Source organism: Notamacropus eugenii, chromosome 3 (assembly GCF_028372415.1).
Source record: "Notamacropus eugenii isolate mMacEug1 chromosome 3, mMacEug1.pri_v2, whole genome shotgun sequence".
In the NCBI taxonomy this organism is placed as follows: domain Eukaryota; kingdom Metazoa; phylum Chordata; class Mammalia; order Diprotodontia; family Macropodidae; genus Notamacropus; species Notamacropus eugenii.
Window position 1 is genome coordinate 21,555,312 of NC_092874.1, and position 26,088 is coordinate 21,581,399.

At 47.0% G+C, this 26,088-nt stretch overlaps 1 protein-coding gene across 1 annotated transcript in view; it reads left to right on the forward strand.

The window, feature by feature from the left end:
• The window catches only part of SNRK (SNF related kinase), a 46,777-nt gene extending 22,497 nt beyond the window's left edge, over nucleotides 1–24,280 (forward strand). Inside the window, exons 3-6 of the mRNA XM_072651080.1 lie at nucleotides 11,410–11,551; nucleotides 14,400–14,612; nucleotides 15,321–15,455; nucleotides 20,380–24,280. Of these exons, the coding sequence (XP_072507181.1) occupies nucleotides 11,410–11,551; nucleotides 14,400–14,612; nucleotides 15,321–15,455; nucleotides 20,380–21,559 (1,670 nt within the window). The 3' untranslated portion in view covers nucleotides 21,560–24,280. The remainder of the gene's footprint in view (nucleotides 1–11,409; nucleotides 11,552–14,399; nucleotides 14,613–15,320; nucleotides 15,456–20,379) is intronic.
• Nucleotides 24,281–26,088: the final 1,808 nt, after the last annotated feature.

Consider the following 26,088-nt stretch of genomic DNA (forward strand, 5'->3'; position numbering starts at 1 on the left):
ATGCACGTTGTAGTTTGATAGAACAAGGACCTGGATAGAACCAGAGAGTCTGCCTTGTTAACAAAACGGTTTTAGGAAGGAACTTACTCTAGTGACCTAACTGTAACCCAGCCAGCCCACTTGGGGAAGAGGGATGGACCTGGAGCAGAACCTGTTGTTGGTGGGTCTGCGGAAGATATGTGATGGGCTGCTTTTAGATTTGAAGTGGGCGTGCGTGTACGTTTTGTTGTGGCTGACTCTTCATGGCCCCATTTTGGGTTTTCTTGTGGAGCAGTTTGTCATTTTCTTCTCCAGCTCATTTTTTCAGATGAGGAAACTGAGGCAAACAGGGTGAAGTGACTTGTCCAGAGTCACACAGCTGGTAAGTGTCTGAAGCTGGATTTGAACTCAGGAAGATGAGTCTTTTGATTGCAGGCCCAATGCTCTGTGCACTATGATGCCCCCTAACTGCCTGCGTGTGTGTTTGTTATAATAGACTGATGGGCATTTTTAAAGTTGTCGGCCCTTGTTTGAGCACGGGAGCTTGAAGTTTTCGTTCATCTGGGTTCATGGGAGGTAAGAGTAGAGATCATGGAATTTCATAATAAGGGAGTATGTAAATCTTTCAAGAAGACTTTCAGTATGCTCATGCTAAATTGCACACATTTTGTATATGTTTATGATCTCATATACGTGAATATAGATTAATTTATAACATTACGTCCCTGCTTGATTTGCCTCATTGTAACTGGCAAAAATTTTATGGGACTTGGACCAAGTGCAATAATGTGTGTGAAAGCATTTTGAAAATTATAAACTGCTTCGACCTCAAGAATTACGAACGTATTGGTGTCAGTTTTTCACAGATATCTGAAGTTCAATGAATTGAAATGGTCTTAATGTTGTCAGTGTCTTGTAATGTTTTTTAAAAAGGTTTTAAGTTGCAAACTAGGGATTTAAAACGTTTCACACATAGGTGTGCATTGTGTTTCAGGGTTTCCTAATGTGTCTTTGAAGATTACCAGGTACCCACTGCTTGGTTTGTTCAGGGGACCGTTGGTACCCAGATCCTGAGGTCGTTTGATGCCCACGTCTAGCCTGAATGTGGGCTTCTCCTTGTGAGAGTGATGCAACCAGCTTCAGAGGTTCACCTACCATTTGGCTGCACGGTGTAGAATTTTTCAGGAATCTCAGTCTCAGGGGTCGTATCTGGGACCCCTGGGGACGTCACTCTGGGGTAGCTGATGGAGCCTTCTCAGAATCCTGCTGTTCAGTGCCTTGGATGACAAAGGAAGTCAATTCTGTTGAAATATAGGAGACAACACATTTTTACGGATAGTTCTGAGGCCTTCTGCCGTTGCCCAGGGACTGGGTCTGTGTCAGGGTAGGGAATACCGACGCTGATGAAATCCCAGCACCATGGGGAATAACACCTTCCCCATGGGAGGCCCCTCTGAGATGTAGAGAAAGGGCCTTATCCATTGGCACTGCCCATGCCCAGGGAGAAGTCAGTGGGCTGCATCCTCAGCAGGTGACTGTCCAGCCACCATTTGGAGGGCCAGGCAGGGCCTGCACCACAGCCCTGAGTCATGACCTGTGAATGAGCATAGCTGGCAGGCTCCTTCATGTCCTTAATTCGTTTCTCCCATTTCTGAGGGATTCTGTTTGACTCCCAGTGTGCTCTGGAGACAGGAGGGCAGTCAGCCTTTCTCCCCTTTCTTGCAGAAGTCTCCTTCCATGTCTCCTTTATTTTAAAAGATGCTGTCCCCATGCCCTGCGTGTCCCCAGCAGAGTTAGAAAGTGAACATGACCGCACCATGCTCATCCTGGGTAGGAAGCACAGCCAGAGGCAGCCTTCCTTTGGGAGAGCTGTCCTCCGGGTGTTTCTATACTCCAGGACTCTGCTTCTGAGTCTCACTCACACATGGGGGCATCAGCCTGTATCAGGTCAGATCACTGGACCAGGGATGGAACATTTTCAGATTTTGTGCAATGTTATGCAGAAAACAAAGGAAGGAGATTCACCAAATGAAAACTTTAATTACCTTAAACAGCTAAGAAACAAAATGATTTTACGGTTGGTTGTTTATTCCAGAATTGGTCTGTAAGCTGACAGCAGATCGGCTCACCGCTTCAGTGATGGAACAGGAAAAGCCAGTTCTTTTTGCACTTGGCCTTGGTGCTGTTTGATGCTTCTTCTTCCTTGGCTGGGAGACCCGCAGAATGAGCCGTCTATAATATTTTGCATTCTCCATGCAGCTGAGTGTTAAAACAGTGAAGCTTTCTGCTCCTGGGGTGTGTGTGGGGGGGTACTATCAGGGCCTCTTTCAGAAATATGAGTGCGAGGGCACAAGCCATGCACCCAACTGGCTCAGGGCAGGGCATGTAGGGACCGAGCCTGGTTGCCAAGGAAACCAAACTGTGGTTACGTAAGGAAGTTGCATGTGTAACTTTGGGGTTGTCATGGCTCCGGAAACATCTCCAGCAGCCCTTTCACAACCTCATTTCTTTCTTTCCTTTTTAAAATTTATTTACTATTTTAGTTACATGTGAAAACAATTTTGTAACATTTGTTTTTAAAACTCTGAATTCTAAACTCTCTCCCTTCCTCCCTCCCCACTCCATCCCCACCCCCCTATTAAGATGGCAAGCAGTTCGATATAGGTTATACATGTGTAGTCGTGCAAAACATTTCCTTATTAGTCGTGTTGTGAAAGAAACACAGACCAAAAAAATCCTCCAGAAAAACAAAGTAAGAAAATGTCTGCTTCTGTCTGCATCCAGACACCGCCAGTTCTTTGTCTGGGGATGGAGAGCGTTCCGATCCGAAGTGCTTCAGAATTGTCTTAGATTTTTGCATTGCTGAGAGTAGCCAAGTCCTCTTGCATCATTGCTGTGACTTTGTCCACAGGACGTTTCCCTTTGCATCAGCTCGTGGAAGTCTTTGTGAGAGAAGCCTGCTCATCATTTCTGATAACACCGCAGTATTCCCTCATAAGCACATAGCGGTTTGTTCAGCCATTCCCCAGCTGATGGGCATCCTCAATTTCCGATTCTTTTTATCAAAAAAGACTTGATACAAATGTCTTTGAACACCAGGTTCTTTTCCTTTTGGGATACAGACTAGCAGTGGGGTTGCTAAGTCAGAGGGGCCTGCATGGTCTTATCGCCCTTTGGGCTCTAGTTCACAACTCCACCAGCAGTGCATTCGTTGCATTCATGTCTCATCTTTCCCATGTACCCTCTAACACATCTCCTAGAGGACACACATACTCTGTCCTGCTAGCCAATCTAAGAGGTATGAGGCATTCCCTCAGAACTGTTTTAATTTGCATTTCTCTAATCTACAGTGAGTTAGAGCTTTTTTTGATATGGCTATAGATAGCTTTGATTACTTGATAACTGTGAAAACTGTTCATATCTTTTGATCATTTATCGATTGGGGAATGGCTCTTATTTTTATAAATTTGACTCAGTTTTCTGTATGTTTGAGGAAAGAGGCCTTTATCAGAGAAACTTGCTTCAAAATTGTTTTCATAGTTAGTGTTGCTAACTGAATTTCCCTCCATCCTATCTGCCCCTCCCCCCGTCCATTCTGCTCTCTCTCTCCTTTCACCTTGTCCCTCCTCTGACTACCCTCTCCCCCAGTCTGGCCTCCCTTCTGTCATCACCTGCCCCTCCTACTTTCCTGTAAGATGGATTTTTATACCCAGCTGAGTCCCTCTGTGAGCCAATTCTGATGAGTTAGGTTCACTCACACCCCCTCCCCTTCCCCTCCACTGTAAAAGCTTTTTCATGCCTCTTTTATGTGAGATAATTTACCCCATTCTACCTCTCCTTTTCCCTTTCTTCCAGTACATTCCTCTCTCATCTCTTAATTTTATCTTTTTAGATAATGTCTCTTCATATTCAACTCATACCTGTGCCCTCTGTCTATATATACCCCTTCTAATTGCCTAATAATGAGAAAGTTCTTATGAGTTACAAGAATCATCTTCTGTGTAGGCATGTCAACAGTTTAAATTTACCAAGTCTCTTAGGATTGCCCTTTCCTGTTCACCTTTGTACGCTTCTCTTGAGTCTCTAGATTTTCTCTTCAGCTCTGATCTTTTCATCCAGGATGTTGAGAGTCTTCTGTTTCATTGAATGTCCATTTTTTCCCCTGAAGGATTACACGCATTTCTGGTTTTAATCCTAGCTCAGTAAGAGCAGTGTGGTTGTGATGATCAGCTGTGAAAGACTCAGCTGCTCTGATCAATACAGTGATCCAAAACAATTCCAGATGACTCATGATGAAAAATGAGAGAGAACTGATGCGCAGCTCGTCTTGCTGTTAAAGGGTTATTTTGGGGGAGGGGGTGTGAAATGGCTAACATGGAAAAACGTCTTGCATGATTTTACATGTGGAATGAAGTGACATCATTTTGTTTGCTTTTTCAGTGAATGGAGGAGGGGCAGGAGAACAGGAGAGAATTTAGAACTCAAAATTTAAGAAGAAAAGAATGTTAAAATTAATCAAATAATTTTGAATGGTTAAGGCAGCCTCTGTGTGCCAAACAGAGAGATGGCTGTACTCTTTTCTGAAGGCAGCAGTGAGCTACGGAGGCTTTCTGAGTGGGCAGGGATGTGACCAGACCAGCATCCTAGGAATGTCACTGGCTGCTCTGTGGAGAAGGGATTGGGGAGTGCAGAGGGAGGAGCTAGGAAATAAGTCTTTATTAAGCACCAGGCACTATGCTGAGTGCCTTATAATTATTTTCTCATTGGATCCCCCCTAAAACCCTGGGACAGAGGTGCTATCATCCCCATCTCACAGATGAGGAAATTGAGGTAGACAGCAGTGAAGTGACTTGCCCAGAGTCACACAGCTAGGGAGTGTCCGAAGTTGGATTTGAACTCAGTCTTCCTGACTCTGGGCCCAGCGCTCTATCCACTGTACCACCAACTTCCTCCGAGTGGAGAGGAAGGGGCCAATGCAGACACTTCAAAGAGGTACAGCTAATAAGCTGTGGCCCTGAGGGTGAGGGAAGAGGGGAAGATGATTCCACTGAGGAGGAGAACCGAGTATCTAGAAGGGGGCTGCCTCACACAGAAAGAAGGAGGCATGAGTTTGAATTGGAGATTCCTGGGGAGTGTCCAGTAGAGATATCCAGCACTCAGCTGGAGGCGTGGCTGCCCCTCAGGAGGGGAAGCTGCACCTGTTGACTGGGGAGTCACTGAATCCGGGGGAGCTGCTGATGAGAATAGGAGTGGATGAGAGGCTCAGGACAGACCCCCAGACAATGTGACTAATGGGAAGACACATGGTTGGCTCATAGACGCTTGGATTTCTGTCTCTAATGCAAATAAACCAACTTATACTAGGTTTGAAAAATAAATTATGTTTTTATGGCATTGTGGAAGACTGCCCCATGGACACTGCAGAGCCAGGATCGTCTGTGATTGGATATAATCATAGTTATGTTTGAGGGATCCAAGGATTGAGTGTCCTCTTCAAGTAGCAGAGGACCACCTATTAGCAGCTGGTGATCATAGATGGAAGTAGGAGCTAATTCTACGAAATCTTCCAGAGAGACAGTGGTCCCTATATATTGGATGACAATCAACTTATGTTCTAATACAGTGTGTCTTTTATTAAGTACGTCTGTGCATCACTTCTCCCATGGTGAATACATCCTGTGAAGATAGAACGAGACCTGGAGGGATAAAGGGCCAAGTAGCCTGTCTTCAAAATCTGACTTTCTGAACCTGGCACCAGAACTTCATCTCCTCTTCCAAGTAGCTTTTCATGGGCTGGATCTTAACTTTAAATGAGTTCATAGTACGCTATTTTGGGTAGGACAAGGACCTATGATATCTCATGCCAAGGGAGGACCTTCTCTGCCATGTTTCCTGGTATCCTGAGGGGAAGGGACCAGACTAGGAGGTTTCCCAGCTTGGGGTCATTGCACTGTCCTCTGTGCCAAGGCCACCTCTTCTTCTGGAGGTCAGCATTTCTCTCATGTTAGCACATCAGGACTTAGAGGAGCTAAATTCAAGCTTCTCTCTTTTGTTGGCTGGGTCCTCCTTTCCCATAAGTAGACTCCATCCTCTCCCCACCTTACCTCTGATGCCTGAACCTCTTTGAATCAAGCCAGTCTAGTTCCTGGACAAACTGACCTGCAGATAGCCCCTCACCTGCTTGGTTGGTTCCTTGAACTTTTGCATCTTGGTTAGAAACATTGAGTTTTATATCAAAGTGTGTACTTTGCTGCATAGTTTTCAAAAATACAGGTCACCTCCAGGCTATCATGAGATCCTTATTCTTTCAACTTGGAATTACAAGAAGTAATCATTACTTGGAACATTAGCTTAAAAACTCTACTTGGAAAATATTTTGAATTTCCTGTTAGCCTATGCTTTCAACCTTGGTGCCATCCTGGCCAGGAGGGAACAACATCACTTGTGCTGGGAGAACACCAGCATTGTCAGTTAACAGCTCCTTCATCTAACTTGAGAGAAGGTCGTGCAGCCTGGACCAGGCCCCTGTGTCAGCAGTGCTGGCTCTTTCTTTTCTTGGACTCCATGGGAGAGGGCCCTGATGTAGAAGGGTGAAGCATCCCAGCAGGAAATCCAGAGGCCTGTGAGGTGGACAACCACCAAATGACAAAGACAGGGGCCATTTGTCTACCCTGGATCAGGCGCTGAAGTTTGCAGTGTCTCCCAAACTAATTGTAGAACTACAAGATTTTTAATTTTTTCAGACTTTTCTGTTTTCAGAGATTATTTGAATCAGCTGGAAACAGCGGCGACTGAATGGGCTGTGGTTTGGGCTGCTTTTCTTCCCCTTTCTGTACAGTTCTCTCTTGATTTCTTATTACTAGTGGCAAACTTATTGTGGGCATGTTTAAACTGCTCTGAGAGCTTGAAGAAGACGTAGAAACGGACCTCGTTGTGTGTGTGTGTGTGCAAGTGCAAATCAATCTGTGTTTTGTTGTCTCCATAGAAGTTTTAGGGAGAGCATTATCTTTTTTATTATAGACATTACCAATTTGATTCATTTTATGCAATGACCTAGAAGGTGGCCTCTTCCCTTGGCATTCATAGGATGAGGGAGAAGCAGAACATGAAAGATCCATGGGTCCTCCGTAGATTGTTTTACCTGAAACCTCAGACTGATAGGATGTGCTGAGTGGGGGGTACATTGTTGGGGAAGATCGTTTGTGCTCCTGGGGAAAGGTGATGTTATGGGATGTGGTCACTGTTTCCACCAATGAGAGAAGCTCAGTTATTAGAGCTGAGCATCAAGGTGGGTGGATGGAGAAATGCTTGTAACTGGGCGAAAGTGTGGAATGGTGAGAATTGAGGAAGCAGGGGACAGCCCGGAGAGAAGAGGAGGTTGAAAGTGCTATTACAACATTTCTGTGCTTTACCCTATGAGCTCTAGGGTTTAGTGACAGACTCAGGCAATTCCTAGTCTACAGCACATGCTGTTTTACAGGTGAGGGGTCAGACTACCCGGGTACCATCTGAGCAGACCACAGGGGCCACATGTAGCCCTCTAAGTCCTCAAGTGTGGCCCTTAGACTGAGCCCAAACTTCACAGAACAAATCCCTTTAATAAATAGACTGGTTTTGTAAAAACATGGACTCAGTCAAAAGGCCTCACCTGAGGACCTAGAGGGCCACATGTGACCTCAAGACTGCAGGTCCCACACCCCTGGGATCAAATGCCAAGTCCTCTGTCTGGTGTTTGAAGCCCCTTTCCAGCACTCTAGTCCTCCAGCTGCCACAGGATGTGCCTCTGCCTCTGCCCCTTGTCCCTGGGTGGCCTCCATACCTTTTCCCACTTCTTCCCTTCTGTCTCCACAGCTACTGTTAGCTTTCTCTCCATGAGATCATGGGAATCTATGAAGTCACTTGCATCAGAATGTAAATTTCTTGATGAGAAGGGTTGTCTTTGCCTCTTTTTGGCATGCCTTAGCACTTACCACAGTGTGGGGCCCGTAGTAGGTGTCTCATACGTGTTTGTTGATGGAATGAAACCATCTCTGACTCCCTACCCTGCTGCCTCCTGCAGGTCAGCTGTCAGCCAGCATTTAGTGAGCACCTGCTGTGTGTAAGTTCCTATGATGGATGCTGTGAGTACAAAAAATAAAAAGGAGAGTATTCTCTGCTCTCAGGACACTGCGCTGACCTAGTAAAGTACGTTTATTAAAATTCATCAAATGAGAATGAGCACCCTGTCTCCACCTGTCATTACAGAGTGTGGAAGCGTTTTTGGCTTATCGTGGAACAAGCATCAATTGCTGGGTGAGTGCTGGGGCATCTTGGAGTTAAAAGAAAACACGTTCCCAAGAGCTGTTATGGCTGCTCTTAAAGGAGGTGTCAGAGAACTCCTTCAGAAGGAGAAACTCAGAAAAGTACAGCTTGCAGTGTCCATGTAGACTCTGAAGTTCCAAAGACCCAGCTTCCATTTGGATTCACTGGAGTAGATGTAGTTTCTGAAAGCTCTAAGTAGAAATCGTTAATCCTTAGTACTTTGTACTTGACTGCTTACTTAAAAGGGTGTGTGTGTGTGTGTGTGTGTGTGTGTGTGTGTGTGTGTGTGAGAGAGAGAGAGAGAGAGAGAGAGGGAGAGGGAGAGGGAGAGGGAGGGAGAGGGAGGGAGAGAGAGAGAGAGAGAGAGAGAGAGAGAGGAGAGAGAGAGGAGAGAGAGAGGAGAGAGAGAGAGAGGAGAGAAAGAGAGAGAGAGAGGAGAGAGAGAGAGGGAGGGAGAGGGAGGGAGGGAGGGAGAGAGAGAGAGAGGAGAGAGAGAGGAGAGAGAGAGGAGAGAGAGAGAGAGGAGAGAAAGAGAGAGAGAGAGGAGAGAGAGAGAGGGAGGGAGAGGGAGGGAGGGAGGGAGAGAGAGAGAGAGGAGAGAGAGAGAGAGAGAGAGAGGGAGGAGAGGAGAAGAAGGAGGAGGAGGAAGGGGGAGAATTCACATATCCTACAAGGCCAGATCCAAGATGGGAAAGATTGAATTGGGCCCAGGAGAGGCCCGACCCCCTGGGGGTAGTGGGGACTATGCTGTGGTCCTGCCCCTGTAACAGAGAGAGCAGCCCCTCCCCTTGTGGGCTACGCTGATCATACCCCAGCTCTGAGTTCAAAGCCTCCTGAGGATTTCCTCTTGTGGACCAGCTGTCATCAGAATAGCTCATGTGATACTTTTGGGAAATAACTCGGAAATCACTGTCACAGGCCCAGGCGCCTTCTCTGCCACCCCTCACATGCAGAAGAATCGCTGCAGTTCCTCTGGCCACCCAACCACAGGAGCAGCAGTCAAGTCACTGAGATCCTCAGTGCCTCAGTGGGATGAAGAAGCCTTTCCTGCTGGCATGCTGTGCTTCTGTCCTCACTCTGAGACCATCTGCCCAAATTCTCCACTTCAGGCAGGAGCCAGCAGGTCTGGATTTGGCAGGAATGGGAAAGGACCAAAAAGGACAGTGTCCTACCAGGATGACTTTCTCCCTTGTCATAGCTGCCATCCCTTCAGCTCCCTGCTCTCTCCAGGATCACTTCTCTTGGCCACCCTGGGCTTTGCTTTTGAATTTGACCTCCTCAGGTCGATCTCCCGTCCAGCGCCAGGTCAGCCTCAAAGCCCGGCCAGGGATTTGCGTCTTTTATATGGAATTTTAAAGGGCAGGAGGTAACACCACGTGGAAGTTTCATCCCAAATGCTTTTCAGTTCCTTATTCTCTGGAGCAAATGTTCACTCTCCTTCTTTCTAGAACTTTTTCTTTTTTTTACTTTTTTCTTTTTTGTCTATAGGTCACCCCCCCTCCTTTTGGGGACCTAGTTGTTGTTGCGATCACTCAGGCCTGACTCCACAGCCATGTGTCACAGAAGCTTTGATGTGCTATTTCTCACTTGGTTGACTCCTCCTTAGGCAGCCTGGTGCCACGCCTCCCCCACTCCCTCACCCCCTCACCCCCGTGCACCCAAGGGCTTGCCGTATAGACGCCATCAGCAAGTTGCTGACAGCTTTTATTCAAGTGACCACCGTCCTCAGTCTCCCTCAGGATGAGGGATTCATCCTTGACTGGATCTGCCTCTTTGTGATGAATGCCTGTGTGCTTGACCCTTTGCTAGGGACTGTGGGTTGCAGAAGGAATCTGAGGCCTCCATGCTCAGGGAGCTCCTTGTAGCGTCATGGTCTGGGGTAAATTTACTGTGCTAGATTTGGAGTCTAAGGACCTGAGATCAAATCCTAGCTTTGCTCCTTCCTTCCTTGTGTGGTGCTGGAGAAGTGGGAGCGCTAAACTAGATGACCTTGTGAAGGCCTGTCTAGCTGGAAAGTCTGTGACATCCTGGCTGATTAAAAAGTATCAGTGGCTTGTACACATCTCTAATACAGTAAAGTCCTAAATTGTAGGAAACAAGACAGTGAGAGAATTGAGAAAGAAGCCTTCATGTGCTCATTAAAGGCCTTACTTAGTGTGGCCTTACTTAGCCTTTAGAGGGTGACCTTGACAGGAGGAAGATGGGGCTTAGCCCCTCCTTCTGCGTGCCCATGGGCTCCTCCATGAAGGGGATCTCCGCAGACTGCAGACATTGCCCTGAGCTTGGCCAGAGATTCCTCCTGCAGCGCCCCACTCCCAACCTCCCCAGGTCAGGGCTCCCTGCTCTTCCTCACTTCCATTCCCCATCCTTACTTCTTCTCTCAGCTCTGGTTCTCCTGACACATGCAGCTGGCAGAGGCCACAGGGGATGAGGAGACTTCCCACTCCCCAACTTCTGTTATTTGTGGTGTAAAGTATAAATCCCTCTTTTTGGCACCTGGTGCCTTGGGGGCACACGTAGCCCCAACTGAACTTCCTGGCCTTCTTTCTTGTCCTTTCTAGCGATCTCCTATCTCCAAGCTCTTGCACAGGCTGACCCTAGCTCCTGTGATGTCCTCCATTCTCACCCTTTGCCTTTGAAATTCCCAGCTACCTTTAGTGTTTAGGCCTTGCACAGCGCTTGGCACCTGGTAGGTATTTAATAAACAACCAGTTGAGAGGAGAGTCCGGAAGATTGAGAAAGGGTACTGTGTGGCTTTGAGGATGGGTGTGGAGGACCTTGGATACCTGGGGTAGGTCTACAGGCCCCACCTGCTGATTAGTGCCCTAGGGTCACCTATATCACATTGGCACTGTTCAGATTAGAATTAGGTAAAAAGAAATAGAAATCAGCCGTGTGAATGTAAGCAGTCCCACTGCCTCACTGCTCCACCTCTGGCTGGATCATAATGTGTTTTTTATTTGTTTTTAGCAATTGTTACTAAATTTTATGTTCTCCTCTCTCAGTTTTTAAAATTGATTAATATATTTGAAAAGGAATGTTAAATGTTTTCCATTTCTTTTCAGAAGTTCCCCAAATGAATCGCTTTTTCCTGTTTTCACCATTTAACCCTATCTTTGTCATTTCTAGATGTGTGGAGCTTGGGAGTGATCCTTTTCATGTTGGTGTGTGGACAGCCACCCTTTCAAGAAGCAAATGACAGTGAAACCTTGACCATGATCATGGACTGCAGATACACGGTGCCTTCCCATGTGTCCAAAGAGTGCAAAGAGTAAGTGCAAAGAGAGGGGTTGGTGAACATGCCAGTCATGCACTGCTGGGCAGCAGCTGTGGGTATCATGGGCTCCTGGGCCAATGTGGGCACTTGGGGGATGGAGTCCCCCGTGTGGCCAGAGCATCCGCCAGCAGTGACTGTTTGATTTTAAGTTCGGGTCTTAAACTTAGCTTTGCCCTTGGCGTTCAGAGGACCAGCCCAGCCAGGGCTTCACATTCTAGGGAAACTCTTGAGGCAGGTTTCTTTTCTTGGATGATTCATCAAAGCCTTAATGTTGGGACTTGGAGAACCTCACTGAAGCCTCATTTAAAAATGTAAATGGGTTATTACAAACTAAATATTGAACATGATTATGTGTAATGGGCCTGGCCTTTTCACTCTTCTTATCTAACACATGAATTCCAGTGCATAAAAGTTCATCCCTTCAGGCCCGCCCTCTCCCAGGATCCTCTTGGGTCCTCTCTCTAGGCCATGGTTGGCATGTGACGTGGTCACTCCTGCATCGTGCCCTCAGGGCCACCCCAGATCGCTCCATACACCTCCTGTAACATTCAATGACCGTCACCCCTGCACGGGCGTCAGACCTTCCCTGTTGTTTCCATTTCTGGCATTTAAAAGAAGGCTTTCTGGCCAGCATGGGCTAGGAGCCTTGCGTTTGGGTCTAATGCCACTTTCTGTGTTTGTTCCCAACAAAGGAGTTCAAAGGTCCAAGGGTGCAACTATTCTTGTAGTCTTGGTTGCTTGTTGTCCACCTCCATATTTCATTCTCTTCCTACTGGAGTGACAGGGAACCCCCCCAGGTAAACATGAGTTGTGTTCTAAAAGTTCCTTTTAGTGGGCATCTTGGAACTTAAAATCTTGTACATTGAGGGGGAAACGGTCTTATAAAACTGTGTCCTTGGAAGTAAATTATTCCAGTTAGCATCAGATTTGGAATTCTGGTCGTAATCCTGGCTCCTTCTTCCTCCCTGTGTGACCACAGACACGTCCTTGAGCCTCATAAGCCTGACTTCCTCATCTGTAAAACCAGGGGAGTTGAATGGTGGGATCCTTTTTTTTTTTGATTATGTGCTATGCATCCCCAACACACTGCAGATTAACTCCCTACTGCACCCCCAACTAAATGAAATCATTCAAATCAGTTAACCTCTACTAAGCCAAGCCTTGTATGCCAGACCCTGTGCTGGGCACTGGGGATACGGAAAGAGGCAGAAGTTAGGAAGGGAAGGAGGGCATGCCCACATGGCCAAATGAATCCCAATGGAAGGAATTTTCTGACCGTGCAGAGTGGCCTTCGCTCTGTCTAGTCCTTTAGGCCCTGCTTTCTTCCCTCTGCCCGAGCGGGCTGTGCCTACAGGCTCTAAATCAGATGCTCCTAAACTTTATTTAGCCTACTGCCCCCTTTTCAGAAAAAAATTACTTAGCACCCCCCTGCCCCCCAGAAATCTACTTTCTTTAACCTTTTAATGGTTTTTAAAATTTGTGTCAAAAAATAAAATTTTTTTTAATGACTCACCTTAGTTTTAATAATTTATTGTAAATTTGTGGGGTTTTTCCTGCCTTGAAATTTTGATGATGCAGTTTTGCCTCATGTAACCGTGTAGTATCATATTGTAAACAAGTCATTAGAGGCACACCTTCCTGCTGGTGCATGCTGGACTTCCCTGCCAGCACATGTTTGTTGAGACCTAGTGGTGGACTTGCCCACTGCTGGGTTATAGCTGGCGTTTTGTGTGTTTATTTGGAAAATAATGTAATCGTTATGACTTTAGCTGTTATACAACAGATGAAACATGCACAAATGGTTTTTCAAAATGTTCTTATCTTCTCTTTCCTCATGCTTCCACTGTTCCCTTATTTTTATTCAACACCCCCCAATGGAACCTGAGGCTCCTACCACCCCCTGGATCATTCCAGTGCCCCCCAGGGGGCAATCTCTCCCACTTTGGGAACCTGTGCAGTAGTACTCTAATGTGGCTATTGTGGGCTGATCTGGGGCCTGGCTGCCATCAAGAGCACTGCTTCTGGGCTGAGCTAGTGTGGAGAAACCTCTCCTACATCTCTGCTTTCACCCCACTGTCTGTCCAGAGGGTTGAGGTGAGGACAGCACAGCCTGCCTGTATCCATTTGTCCATCATGCCTTGCAGTTTGGGTGTTTATCATACTGTGAGCATCTCACAACAGGTTCTTCTTGCTATGAAACCATGGGAAGTTTACCATGATGCTTTTTGGGTCCTTGTTCATGAGTCTGTGTGCTCTGAAAAGCTTTATCGTGGGCCCTCCTTGTGACTCAAGCAGGTGTGGACCATCAAAGTGGTTCACTCAGATCACAGGTGCAGGGAGGGACCCTGTGCTCCTTGTCCAAGGGCTGGCCTGGCCTAGGAGACCACCACAGGAAGGCATGTGGAGCCATGGCTTTCTGCTTTGGCAGAGAGGAAGTATGAAATCTCAGATCTTTGGCACAGTGTACAGATTTAGCTTTGTACTCGATTCTGAAGTAAAACCAAAAATTAAAATGGGAGCTGCCCAAGTTCCCCATGCGTCCATCCTCCTCAGCTGATGGCCCCAACTGGATTTAATGAGCCAATGAGCCACAACGGAACTGTGGCCAGAAAGAATTTTTTAAAAAATAGTCTAGTATTATTTTGATATGTTGAGTTAATTGCTGGTTTTCAGAGACTGTTGTGTGGGTGTGTTTGGGTGTGCCAGATAAGTTCTAGCTTTCTGTTTCTGCTTCCGCTCACTCCCCCCCTGCTTTGTGTTGGGGACGAGGTAGAATTGATAGACCAGTCCCCTCTGCCTCCCCCTGCTGGCATCTAGTCTAAGTGATCCTGTCCTTTTCTAGCCTGATTACACGAATGCTGCAGAGGGACCCAAAGCGAAGAGCTTCCTTGGAGGAGATTGAGACGCACCCCTGGCTCCAGGGGGTTGACCCGTCCCCAGCCACAAAGTACAACATCCCCCTGGTTTCGTACAAAAACCTTTCCGAGGAGGAGCACAACGGCATTATTCAGCGCATGGTTCTTGGTGACATAGCCGACCGAGAGAGCATCGTTGAGTGAGTGAAATGGGGCACACACAGGGGTGGGGGGGGTCTCCCTGCTGAGTCCTCTAGCCCTTTAGCAAAGCTGAGAAAATGGTGGTCTTTGTGTTGGTCTGAATGGGTCATGGTTTAGGCTCTTCTTGTCCACTGGAATCTGCCTCATTTTTAGACAGTACAGTAGTTTTCCTTTATAGAAAACAGTACTAGATAATTCTCTTTCTTACTTTCTGCACACATTCATGGTAGAGTCCTATTCACTAATTATCAGTCTGCAGTGACGCCTTCTGATTACAGGTAGAAATTTGGCTGCAAATTTCTGATTCCTTTTGTGGGCAGGGGCATAGGAAGAAAGATCTCCAAAGAGCGAATGATCGGGCATGGACAAACACCTCGTGTTGACCTTCCCGGAGCTGTGTCTGTCCCTGAAGGAGCAGCTCACAAGCCGCTTCTTGGGACCTTAAAGCCTGTTTCCATTTGCAGCGTTCATTGCTTTTGCACATCTAGGATTAGAATGAAGAAGAGTGTTCATTCTGCTGCACCCTAGGCAGCAGGCTCATCTGAGTGCTGTGGTCTTGGGGGCCACCCCAGCCTTCCCCGGCGCTGGGTGGCTGCCTTCCTCCCTTGGGAGGTCATCTTCCTTGATGACCCTGCCCCCTGCAGCTTCTGGCCTCCTCTTCACAAACACCCCGCCTGACCCCGTGCTTCTTGATCCTCCCCTTGCAGGGCCCTGGAGACCAATAAGTACAACCACATCACAGCCACCTACTTCCTCCTGGCCGAGAGGATCCTGAGAGAGAGACAGGAGAAGGAGACACAGACGCGGTCAGCGAGCCCCAGCAACATCAAAGCACAATTCAGGTAACGGGGTGGGGAAGGAGGGCCTGTGCCTGCTGCCACCCGCTGGTCAGGACAGAGCGAGACCTGGGGTCCAGCCCCGGCCATGCAGGGCCCTCTTGGCGCTGCTGGGCAGGGGTGGGGCAAGCCCAGTGAGGCTCCCCACCCTGACCCCAGTGCCAGACTGATCTGAGCTAAGTACTTTATGTATATGATCCCTGGGAAGGAGCTGTTTTTATCATTCCTGTTTTATAGATGTGGAAACTGAGGCAGATCCTCACTGGGGGATCCTCTGTCTCAGATCACTCTCACCTTTTCTTCGGTCCAGCCCTGTGACCCAGGAAAGTGATTCCATCACGGTTTCCTCAGCCAGTCGGGGAGGCTGTGAGCACTAGCTACATTTTCCACATACTTTATATTTCCAAGGGCTCGGTGGCAGAGCCCCTGAGGAGGTGACCAGAATAGCGAGGAGGCCCCAGAAGAGAGGTGGAGGCGGGGGACTGCCTCCAAGCAGAGGGCCTCTTTCAGACATTGATCTTTCACATGTACGCACCAAATCATGCTTTCCGTGGCACAGAAGTATTTGTTTTGTGATTAGTCAAGTTACAGGCAGTAGTGTGGAAGCTTCAAGCTTCCAGGGGCAGCATTTTCCAGACCTTGCCTTGGGTACATGCAGGCTTTATTTCCATCTCTGCTCAGTGAGATTTGTTAGTTAAGAGGCCTCACTTTCTGGCTTCATATTTGATCAAGGCTTTGGGGGTGGGGGAGAAGGAGAAGGAGGGGAAAGTTCCCTTTCTCCCTCAGTGAGAAGGCCACACGAACAAGGCAGTTTGGAAAGTTCCGTGTTGGATGCGATCAATACATGTGTACTTTAGAAGAAAAGCAAGCTTGAAGTAATCTGGATTTCCAGTTTTGTGCTTTTCCAGTTTTTCATTTCTGAAGTTCCACAATGTACATTAAATGCTCGTTTCTTTTGATATCTGTATAGTTCAGAATGTTTTTTTAAATGGAAAAAAATCAAGGCTCTATGGTCTGTGGAAGTGTTTAGTTTTTTTAGGTTATAACTATAGAGCGTGTACTAAATGAATGAAAAACATCATATTAAGAACATGCTCTGCTAGATTGTGATCCAGGTATGAAAGTGAGGAAGAAACAACATAACCTGCGGTTGCTATTGAAATCAACCTAATCTATCAACATTTGTTAAGCACCTACTATGTGCCAGGTGCCAAGGAATTCACCTTCTAATGGAGGTGACCACATGCAAGCAAATATAGACAAAGAAAGCTATATACAGGATAAAAGGACATCGTTGGGAGAGGGAAGTCACTGGAATTAAGAGATTGGGGAAGGCTTTCTGTAGAAGGTGGGATTTTAATCATGACTTAAAGGAAGACAGGGAAACAAATCACTTTAGTGGCTGAAAGGAGAATGGGCTGGAGTGGGAAGAGACTTTAGGCAGGTAGACCCACCTATAGACTACTGCAATAATCCAAGTGTGAGGGGGAACCACGTCAGAGGAGAGAAGGGGGCATGTTTGAGAGGGGCCACGGAGGTGAGACTGAGGAGGGGTGCCGCGGAGGTGAGACTGAGGAGGGGGGCCGCGGAGGTGAGACTGAGGAGGGGTGCCGCGGAGGTGAGACTGAGGAGGGGGGCCGCGGAGGTGAGACTGAGGAGGGGTGTCGCGGAGGTGAGACTGAGGAGGGGGGCCGCGGAGGTGAGACTGAGGAGGGGGGCCGCGGAGGTGAGACTGAGGAGGGGGGGCCCCGGAGGTGAGACTGACCAGGGGGCCCGCGGAGGTGAAATTGGCAGGCTTTGGCAACAGCCTAGATATGAAGTGGGGGAAGGGGTGTGAGAGAGAGGGAGGATTCCAGAATGACCCCTGCCTTATGAACCTGGGGGGCTGGGAAGATGGTGGTGTTCTCTACCTTAATAGGGAAAGGTACGAGCCCAGAGGGTTTAGAGATGTGTGATAAAGAGGTCTGTGTTGGACTAGAGAAAATGAATGTTCCAGAGCCATTGGTAGTTCATTTCTTGGGCAAGCATTGAGGAGGGTTTAAAACAGCTTCTGCTGCCTCTTGAGGTCAGAAGTTATTCTTAAGTCGAGTGGAGAGGTGATTTCAGAGATCTTGTTCATATATTAGAGAAATTTTGTGGGGTGAAAAATTAAGGCCCATTTCTCTTCTCTGTTCAGAAGAATGCTTAGCATTCTTTTAAGTCAGGTAGCCATCCGTCATGAGAATCTGTTGGAGAGGTCAGGGTCAAACTTGTCTAATTCAGAGTCTCATCATTTCATTGACAAAAAAAGAAAATTAAATCAGGTCATACATTGAATCAGGTCATATGGTGAAGGTGCTTGGGTAGAATTTGGATGCCTCAGAGACTTCTTTAGCAAAACAATTTAAATACAAATTCTTTGGGAGTTCTTCCCACTGACCAGAGAGGTAAATGAATCACAGTGTTTTTATCCAGTCAGTCACAGCAGTGACTTCTGTGTTTTGCTTAGGAGCCCACAGGAGCTACAGCAGCCTGTATGTGTTTAAATGTTCTCCTTGGAGGCATCTTTCTCTTCTCGAGATCAGGACCCTGCAGCTGTATACTTTGTCCTAACACAGTCACTGCTGTTCTCTCTTTTTTGGGCTCACGATGGTCCTTATCCCTAGACTGATGATCGTTTTAGAGAAACTTTCCAAGGCCAGAACTCTTACATATTAACAAGCAGAGAAGAGGATGCTAGAGAAGGGTGAGTCCGAGTCAGAACAGGAGCCTACAGCTCCTCGCAGATATCCTCCATCTCCTCTCCTTACGCTTGCCTGCATATCTTCTCCTTAGCCTTGTCAGGGACCATACTTGTGGCTTGGAATTACCCATATTGTCATTATATACAATTATTTCTGTCCCAAGGTCTGTGATTTCATTAAAGTAGGTGTTTTCTCAAATCTCTGCAGACCTAAAATGGCTTAAAGGTGTTGCTTGTCTGTTGCTGTGCCCAAGCCATCCATTACCCATCGGCCAGTGACTATAATGAAGTGACCATAAAGCTCGCCATGATGAGCTTCTAATTTCAGGTCAGAGCCAGAAGTGGTGGAGCACTTTAGGTAGGTGCTATTATTATCCCCATTTTACAGATGAGGAGATCAGCAGTGACTTGGTGAGGGTCATCCTTGTTCCAGCTGAGCTGGCCTGAGTGGGCACCATGTTGAGGGGCATCGTAAGAAAGGACATTAGTAGAGGAGCAGGAAAGATATTTGAAAAAGAATGTCCTCGGAATTATTAAAAAGTTCCTTTTATGTAACACCAGAATCACGTGCTTCAAACACTGCTTCCTGGAGTGTGTGAGTGTGGGTGTGCTCTGTTGTGAGCACGTCTGAGTGTATGTGTACGGTGAGTATGAATGCACACACGTGTGCCTGTATTGTGAGCATGACACACACACACATAGGTGTTTAATGAAGTCTTTGAGTTAGGTCTCCTAACGGATGGAGAATTAGATTGAACAGGCATCAAGAGTGCTGACTGGGTGCAGGGCCCAGGGAGGGGAGGCCCTCTCTCTGATAAACCCCACCCCACCCCAGTTTCTGTGGTCTGGAGGTAGGAGGAGATGCAACAGCTGGAGTCATTGAGTTCTTCCAGATGGGGATGTTTGGAGGCCTTTCTGATGATGTTAGGCCAGGCTGGCCAGGGGCGTGGGAAGCCCCCTGGGACTTGCACCACTTTCAGCACCTGTTTTTGCACAGCTTTTTTTGCAAAGATTCACTTATTCTCCTGCTACAAGTGCCCACAGTTTGAATGTGCCCAACACAGCCAGGATCCAGCATCTACCCAGAAGGGTTCCAGGAGGGGGGGTACAGTGCCTTCCATGCTCACTGGGGAATCCAAAACCCAATTTTAAGACTGAACCACTACAGGTTGTTATGTTTTTCATTATTAGGAAAACAGGCTTTTCCACATGCAAATAGAAATATATTTCTTTCTCTGGTTTTAAATATGAGATCACCTGTGCCATTAAAAATGACAGTTAGTCCTTAAGTGCTAGAGAGCTGGAGTTGCCAGTATTGGTGAGGCTCCTGCCCACCAACCTTGCAGCAGGGGACGAGTGCATCGAGCTTTGCCCATGATACTGGTCCCTGCTGGACTCAAGGCTCAAACCGAGGGACTTAAGTTTGTGCCTTTTCTGTCTTTGATTTCTTGTGTCTGGTTGGTGCCTATCTCGAGTGGAACCTCTTTCAAAATGAACTTCTTTTTTTAGTCTTAGTGTCTGCTGATAACAACAGTTGACACATATAGAGATTCAAGGTTTATAAAACACTTGGCATATGTTCTCTCCTTTGATTTAACCTTTGGGCCATTATGCCCATTTTACAGGTGAGGAAAAGGAGGCTGAGAAAGGTTAAGCAACTTGGCCAGGGCCACATGGGTATGAGCATCTGAGGCAGGATTTGAACTCAGATCTTCCTGACTCTGAAATCTAATGCTTGTGCCACCACACTCTGGCCTTGGTGCTTATAGCATGCCCATTTGGGAAGGGCTTGGCATCTACATGTCATGCCCACCCTCCATGCCCCTGACCCTGCAGGGCCCAACCCAGATATTTAAGGGCCTCCTGGCCCTTCTCAGCCAGAGCTGATAGATGGACCAGGTGCAACAACCAAAGCCAGTGGGGCCAGTCCTGTGGACAGTGTTTGAGGGCCACATGTGTGAGACATTTGTGTGGAGGAGCTCAGTTCCATGGGGCATTCTGGATCAGGTCAGAATCTTTGTCTTTCCCCATGGCTCCAAAGGCAGCATGAAAAATGACTGAGTCTGAGCCAGCGTGCTGCCCCTGAGAGCCGTCTTCCTGCTGCTGGGTGATCCCAGAGCCACGGAAGTGTCAGCTGCTCTCAGTGGTTTCTGTACTTTGTGGACATCTTCACTTAACTAAATATTTTCTTTCTCATTTCTAATATAGGCAGTCATGGCCCACGAAAATTGATGTCCCCCAGGACCTGGAAGACGACCTCACAGCATCTCCCCTGTCGCATGCGCCTGTCCCTCAATCCCCCGCACGCACGGCAGAGAATGTCCTCAATGGCCACAGGAACAAAGCCCTTGGGGATGCAGTGGCCAAGAAGGATGACCTCCCAGAGCTGGCAGGGCCCACGTTGTCTGTGGTTCCGTCTGTGAGCCTCAAGCCCACCACGAGTGGGCGCAAGTGTCTGTTCCGCGTGGAGGAAGATGAGGAAGAAGACGAAGAGGAGAAGAAGCCCGCGTCCCTCTCCACCCAGGTGGTCCTGCGTCGAAAGCCATCTGTCACCAACCGCCTCACATCCCGCAAGAGCGCACCGGTGCTGAACCAGATCTTTGAGGAGGGAGAGTCGGATGATGAATTTGACATGGACGAGAACCTGCCACCCAAGCTGAGCAGGCTTAAGATGAACATTGCCTCCCCAGGCACCGTGCACAAACGCTACCATCGCAGGAAGAGCCAGGGCCGTGGCTCAAGCTGCAGCAGCTCAGAGACAAGTGATGATGACTCCGAGAGCCGACGGCGGCTGGACAAGGACAGTGGCTTCACCTACTCGTGGCACCGCCGGGACAGCAGTGAAGGGCCGCCGGGCAACCAGGGTGATGGTGGCGGCCAGAGCAGGCCGGCCAACGGCAGCCGTGGCCTGGACAAGGCCAGCCCCGATGGGGGCGGCCAGGGTGGGGGCAGCCCCTCGGGCAGTGCAGGGGGTGGTGGCACCAGCCCCTCGGGCACCACACGGAGGTGTGCGGGCCCTGGGGAGCTGGTAGAGAGCCTCAAGCTCATGAGCCTGTGCCTAGGTGCGCAGATTCGCGGCAGCGCTGGCTGCATCCTCGACCCCCAGAGTGCCTGGGCCTTTTCCAGTGTGAGAGTCCAGGAGAAATCTGCCTGGAGAATGTGCGTGGGCTCAGCCGGCCCAGCTCCAACTGGACCCCGTGTCAAATTGTTCTCTGACCGCATGGTGGGCCCAGCTGAGGGGCTGGACCGGGTAAAGAGCAAGAACTTGAAAAACAGTGTATTACAACTACCTCTGTGTGAAAAAACCATCTCAGTTAACATCCAGCGTGGCCCCAAGGAGGGCCTACTGTGCGCCTCGAGTCCTGCCAGCTGTTGCCATGTCATCTGAAGGGGGCTCCTCCCACTCTGCGCTGGCTCCACGACCATTCCCTCTCTCCTTCCCTCCTTCCTTTCTTTCCCTTTCCCTCCTTTTTCCTTTCTCTTCTCTTTTTTCTCCTTCCTTCCTTCCTTCCTTCCTTGCTGTTCAGAGCTGTGAACGACCCCATGTTCTCTCACTGTACTCCTGTGGTTGTCTCAGTCCTTTGCCATGGGCTTTTGAGCAGCTGTTATCTATCCCATTTTTGTTTGTGTGCTCGGTGAGATGACAATGCATGGTCTTTGTGCATGCTGCTAGCCGCTACACTTTTTTTTTTCCCCGCTGAGTAGTCTTATTTCATGGTGTAATTCCTACATTTATAATTTTAATATGGAAGGTCCAGATTAAATTACAATGTGTATCTGGAGCTTACATGTAAATGGAGCACTTAGAAATTTCCTGTTCTGCACTTATAATCTAGAGGGAAAAATGCTTTTGTTTCTTCGTGAAAATGTTCCTTCCTGTTGTGACCTTCTGTGATATCAGAACTATGGGCTGTGTAGCCTGCACTCCTTTGTGTCTGAACTAGAACCAAAGCAATAATGTTAGGATGCTGAGAACCTTGAGGGACATGAGCTCCAGAGGCTGGTGCTGGCCTTCCTGGGTCACAGAGAGAAACCTACGCACACCTGGTGTCTGAAGTTCTAGCCTGTGTCCAGTCAGGACTCTGGAGCTGGAAAGCTGAGACGGAGCTCCCAGACTGGCAAGGGAGCTCCCCCCCCCTTGCCCCTAGGCGTGCATTACTGTTATAGGCAGACAATCTCATTTTTTAATATGATGATGATAATCGATGAAGTCTTAGATTTGTCCCTGACAGAACAGAAACCCATAAATTGGGTGAATTTGAGCCTCTCCCAGGGTTTTCCCTAAGATAATGTAGATATTTTTGGTCAATAGGCCCGTAAAGTGCCAGCTCAGCAAGAAATGAAAGATTTCATTGGGGGCGCACGTTTAGGTTGGAGCATTAGGACAGAATTGTACTTTTTTAGATCCCTCTTTGGCTCTTTGCAGGAGTTTGAAAATAGTATAGTCTTCTCTATTTCTTATATCTTCCATATTCTTGAGTTTAGTCCGCCATAAAAATTGACTGGTTGGAACATATAAACCAACATGGGGTGTGTGTGCGCGCACGTGTACACACATATGTATGTATACATACATGCACACACACATAGACACACATATATATGTATACACACATAGACACACACTCACATACAGATACAGACACACACACCAAGACAAAGAGAAGAGGGAACATCCCTTTTCATATTTTTATTTCAGGAAACTTTCCTATTTCAGTCCCGTCTCCTTGATGTAATGATAGTAAGGTTCTTCCTTTTGACTTTTCTCATGGAGACCACTTTGGGTGGTGGTTTTGTTCTGTAGGGTCTGGCGTGTTCCCAGTTCTCCTCTTTGGAAAGGGCAGGAATCTTCTCTTTGTGTGCAGTGCATGGGGTCTTGGAAGCAGAGATTGTGGCTTTGGGGGCAGGGGTGGGCAGAGCCCCAAAGAGCAGAAGGGATTGTCACGTTAGGTCCTGGTTGCTGTGGCTTCCCCCGACTCTCCTAGTTGTGGATTCATGTATTTGACTCTGTTCCTCAACTCCCAGTCTCTCTAGTCAGTCAAGTAGACAAGGCTGAAAACATCTACTCTCCTTTCTAGAAACCTAGACTAGCTCTTAGAGCAGCAGCGCTCATTCAGTATGATGTTTCTACATTGCAAAACTGTGAGAATAGATGTGTGGGTGAAGCCAGAGAACGTGTGTGTTTGAAACTTTTGAGCAGGGATCTTCTCAAGGGCCAGAAATAAAGCTGTGGGGCTCACCGAGGCGTGAGTGCAAGAGACGCTTACTCAAAAAGGGCATTGGCAATAAACTCTTGGTTGCAGCTGTCTTTTCCAAGTATTGTAAATACTTTTTTCCTGTGATTATGTACAGCCTTGGAATGGCACCTTTTAACTAACCCCTATGTATTTGGTTTCCAATGGTTTTTATATTCAGATGTATATATATATAGATGTGTATATAAATATATATGAATATATATATATATGGTGCTCACTTTAGAAACAGCAGTGTTGACCATTTATGCTGCAGAGCTGTGTGACAGCCTTCTTAGTTGTGGATGGTTGGTGGAACCTCTGGGTGTTCAGATGTTAGTCTGAGTGTTGTCTTTTATCCATTTGTTCACAAGTGAATGACTGTGCATGTGTCTGTCGTCTGTCCTGATATGTTGTTCCATGAAAGGGAGGGAGAGAATAACCATTACATTAAGATAATATTGGACCAAACTATGTACTTGCTCTAAACAGTTTCTTGTACCCCTTAAGCCGTCTTTAAAAGTTGCATAAGAGTTACAGTAGTGTATAAATTAAATATTGTGTGAAAACAATTAGTCTTGTATTTTTCTGTATGTGTGTATATATAATTATGTACCTCTAACAATTCTATCTGTATTTAAAGATGTGACAATCTTGACACCGAATTTTAAGAGAGCCTTGAAAATGAACAGATTCAGGATATCCCCACCAAGTAAGAATTGCAATGTGTTAAGAGGGTACAGGAATACCAGCTGATCTGGTCAGTTGCTTCCAGCTGTCTGAATTTTTTCATTGTGTAAACATTCACAGATGTGTGACAGTAATGGGAAAAAAATCCAACTAATAAAGTAACATCTTGATGTTTGGCACATGAATGGTGTTCTCTTGTCAGATTTCTGCCGTTTGTAGAACAGTATTCCACACTGTGTTGAAACTGCCACTGCCATCCTATCTTAGGCAAATTGGTCTTTGCTTAGGAAACAGGCAGTGCCTCTCTGTACCTTTGTATTTAGGGGGGAGGCTGACTTGACTGAGTGTGCACAGACACTAGGACACTGGGGTTCTGCAGAGTTGTGACTCATCATGGTGGGGCTCATCTTACTCCAAAATTCTAGGTTCTAATATTTGTATAAAGAAGTTCTGCCCTCAGGGAGCACATTCTAACAAGGGAGACCCCCTGTATGTTTATTGTACTGTATAGGGAGAGTACAAGTGGAGAGGGACCCAAACAGAGACTTTGCTCCCGAAGATGGGGCTTGAGTGGAATCCCAGTGTGCAGCAAGGGTGCAGAGAGGGGAGTAAAAAGTCAAGATGCAGTCAAGGTGTGGAGACTTTGGGGTGGGGTTGGGGGGAGAATGTGACAGGGAGGAGAAATGAGAACAATGTCTTGAAATCCCAGAGAGGAGGTGGTAAAAAGTTATCTGAAAAAGTAAAGGATAACAACTGAGAAAAGCCTATTGGATTTGACCATGAAGAAGTCATTGGTTCAGGGGGCAAAGTCAAGATGGCAGAATAGAAGAAGCACTCAGCCAAACACTCCCAAGATTCCCCTCCAAACAACTTTAAAACAACGCCTTAAATTTTGGAGCAGCAGAGCCAAAAAGTCAGTGCATGATATTCCTTCAGCCCAAGATGACATAGGAGGTTGAGAAGAGAGATCTGTGATGGAGGTGTGGGCTTATGAGAAGCGTACATGGGGACCAACAGCCATGGTGAGACTAGGTGGTTGTAACAGAAGCATCAACAGCTTTGGGAGTTCTCAAACCAAAGTGGTAAGGGAACCTGGCAGCTGGTCAAAAAGAGATTACAGGGGACCCCTGTGCTTGCACTGGATGTGGGACCAAACACTGTTGGGTAACTTCATTGCCTATACCCACCTCTGGGTCATAGTTCAAGGGCAGCGAAAAAGATTCTAGTCAAGAGGGAGTAGGAGCCCTGAGAAGCAATCCCAAGGGATCAGGGACCTCAAAGATGAAGAGAGCAATGAACACAAATCTCCTCAGATCGCACCACCTTGGAAGAACAAAATCCTTCCAAACCCCAGAACTTTCTCTGAAAATTGCAGAAAAAGTAGGCTGGGGATAATGCCCCTCCCTCTATCCCATGTCAGGAATAGAGCTGAACTTTAATTCAAACTCAAGAAATAGAATGGAAAGATGAGCGAACAACAAAGAACCTAACCTTAAACTACTATAGTGACAGGAAAGATCAAGGTACATTCAGAAGACAGTGAAGTCAAAGTGGCTACAAGCAACCTCAAAGAAAAAACATTGCACAGAAGCCCCACAAAATTCCTGGAAGAGCTAAAAAACAATTTTCAAAATCAAGAGTGGTAGAGGAAAAACTAGGTAAGGAAGTGAGGGTAAAGGAAGAAAATAATGAAAGGACAACAGTTAAAAATGTAATTGGCAAAATGGAAAAGAAAGAAAAGTTCACAGAAGAAAAAAATTCCTTAAAAATAATTGGGCAAGTGGAAGCTAATGACTTCATGAGAACTTAAGAAACAACCAAAGTCGAAAGAATGGAAAAAAATAGAAGAAAATAGGAAATATCTCATTGGAAAAACAATTGACTTCAAAAATAGATTGAGGAGAGATAATTTATGAATTACTGGACTACCTGAAAGCCATGATCAAAGAAAGAACTTAGATATCATAGTACAAGAAAGTATAAAGGAAAGCTG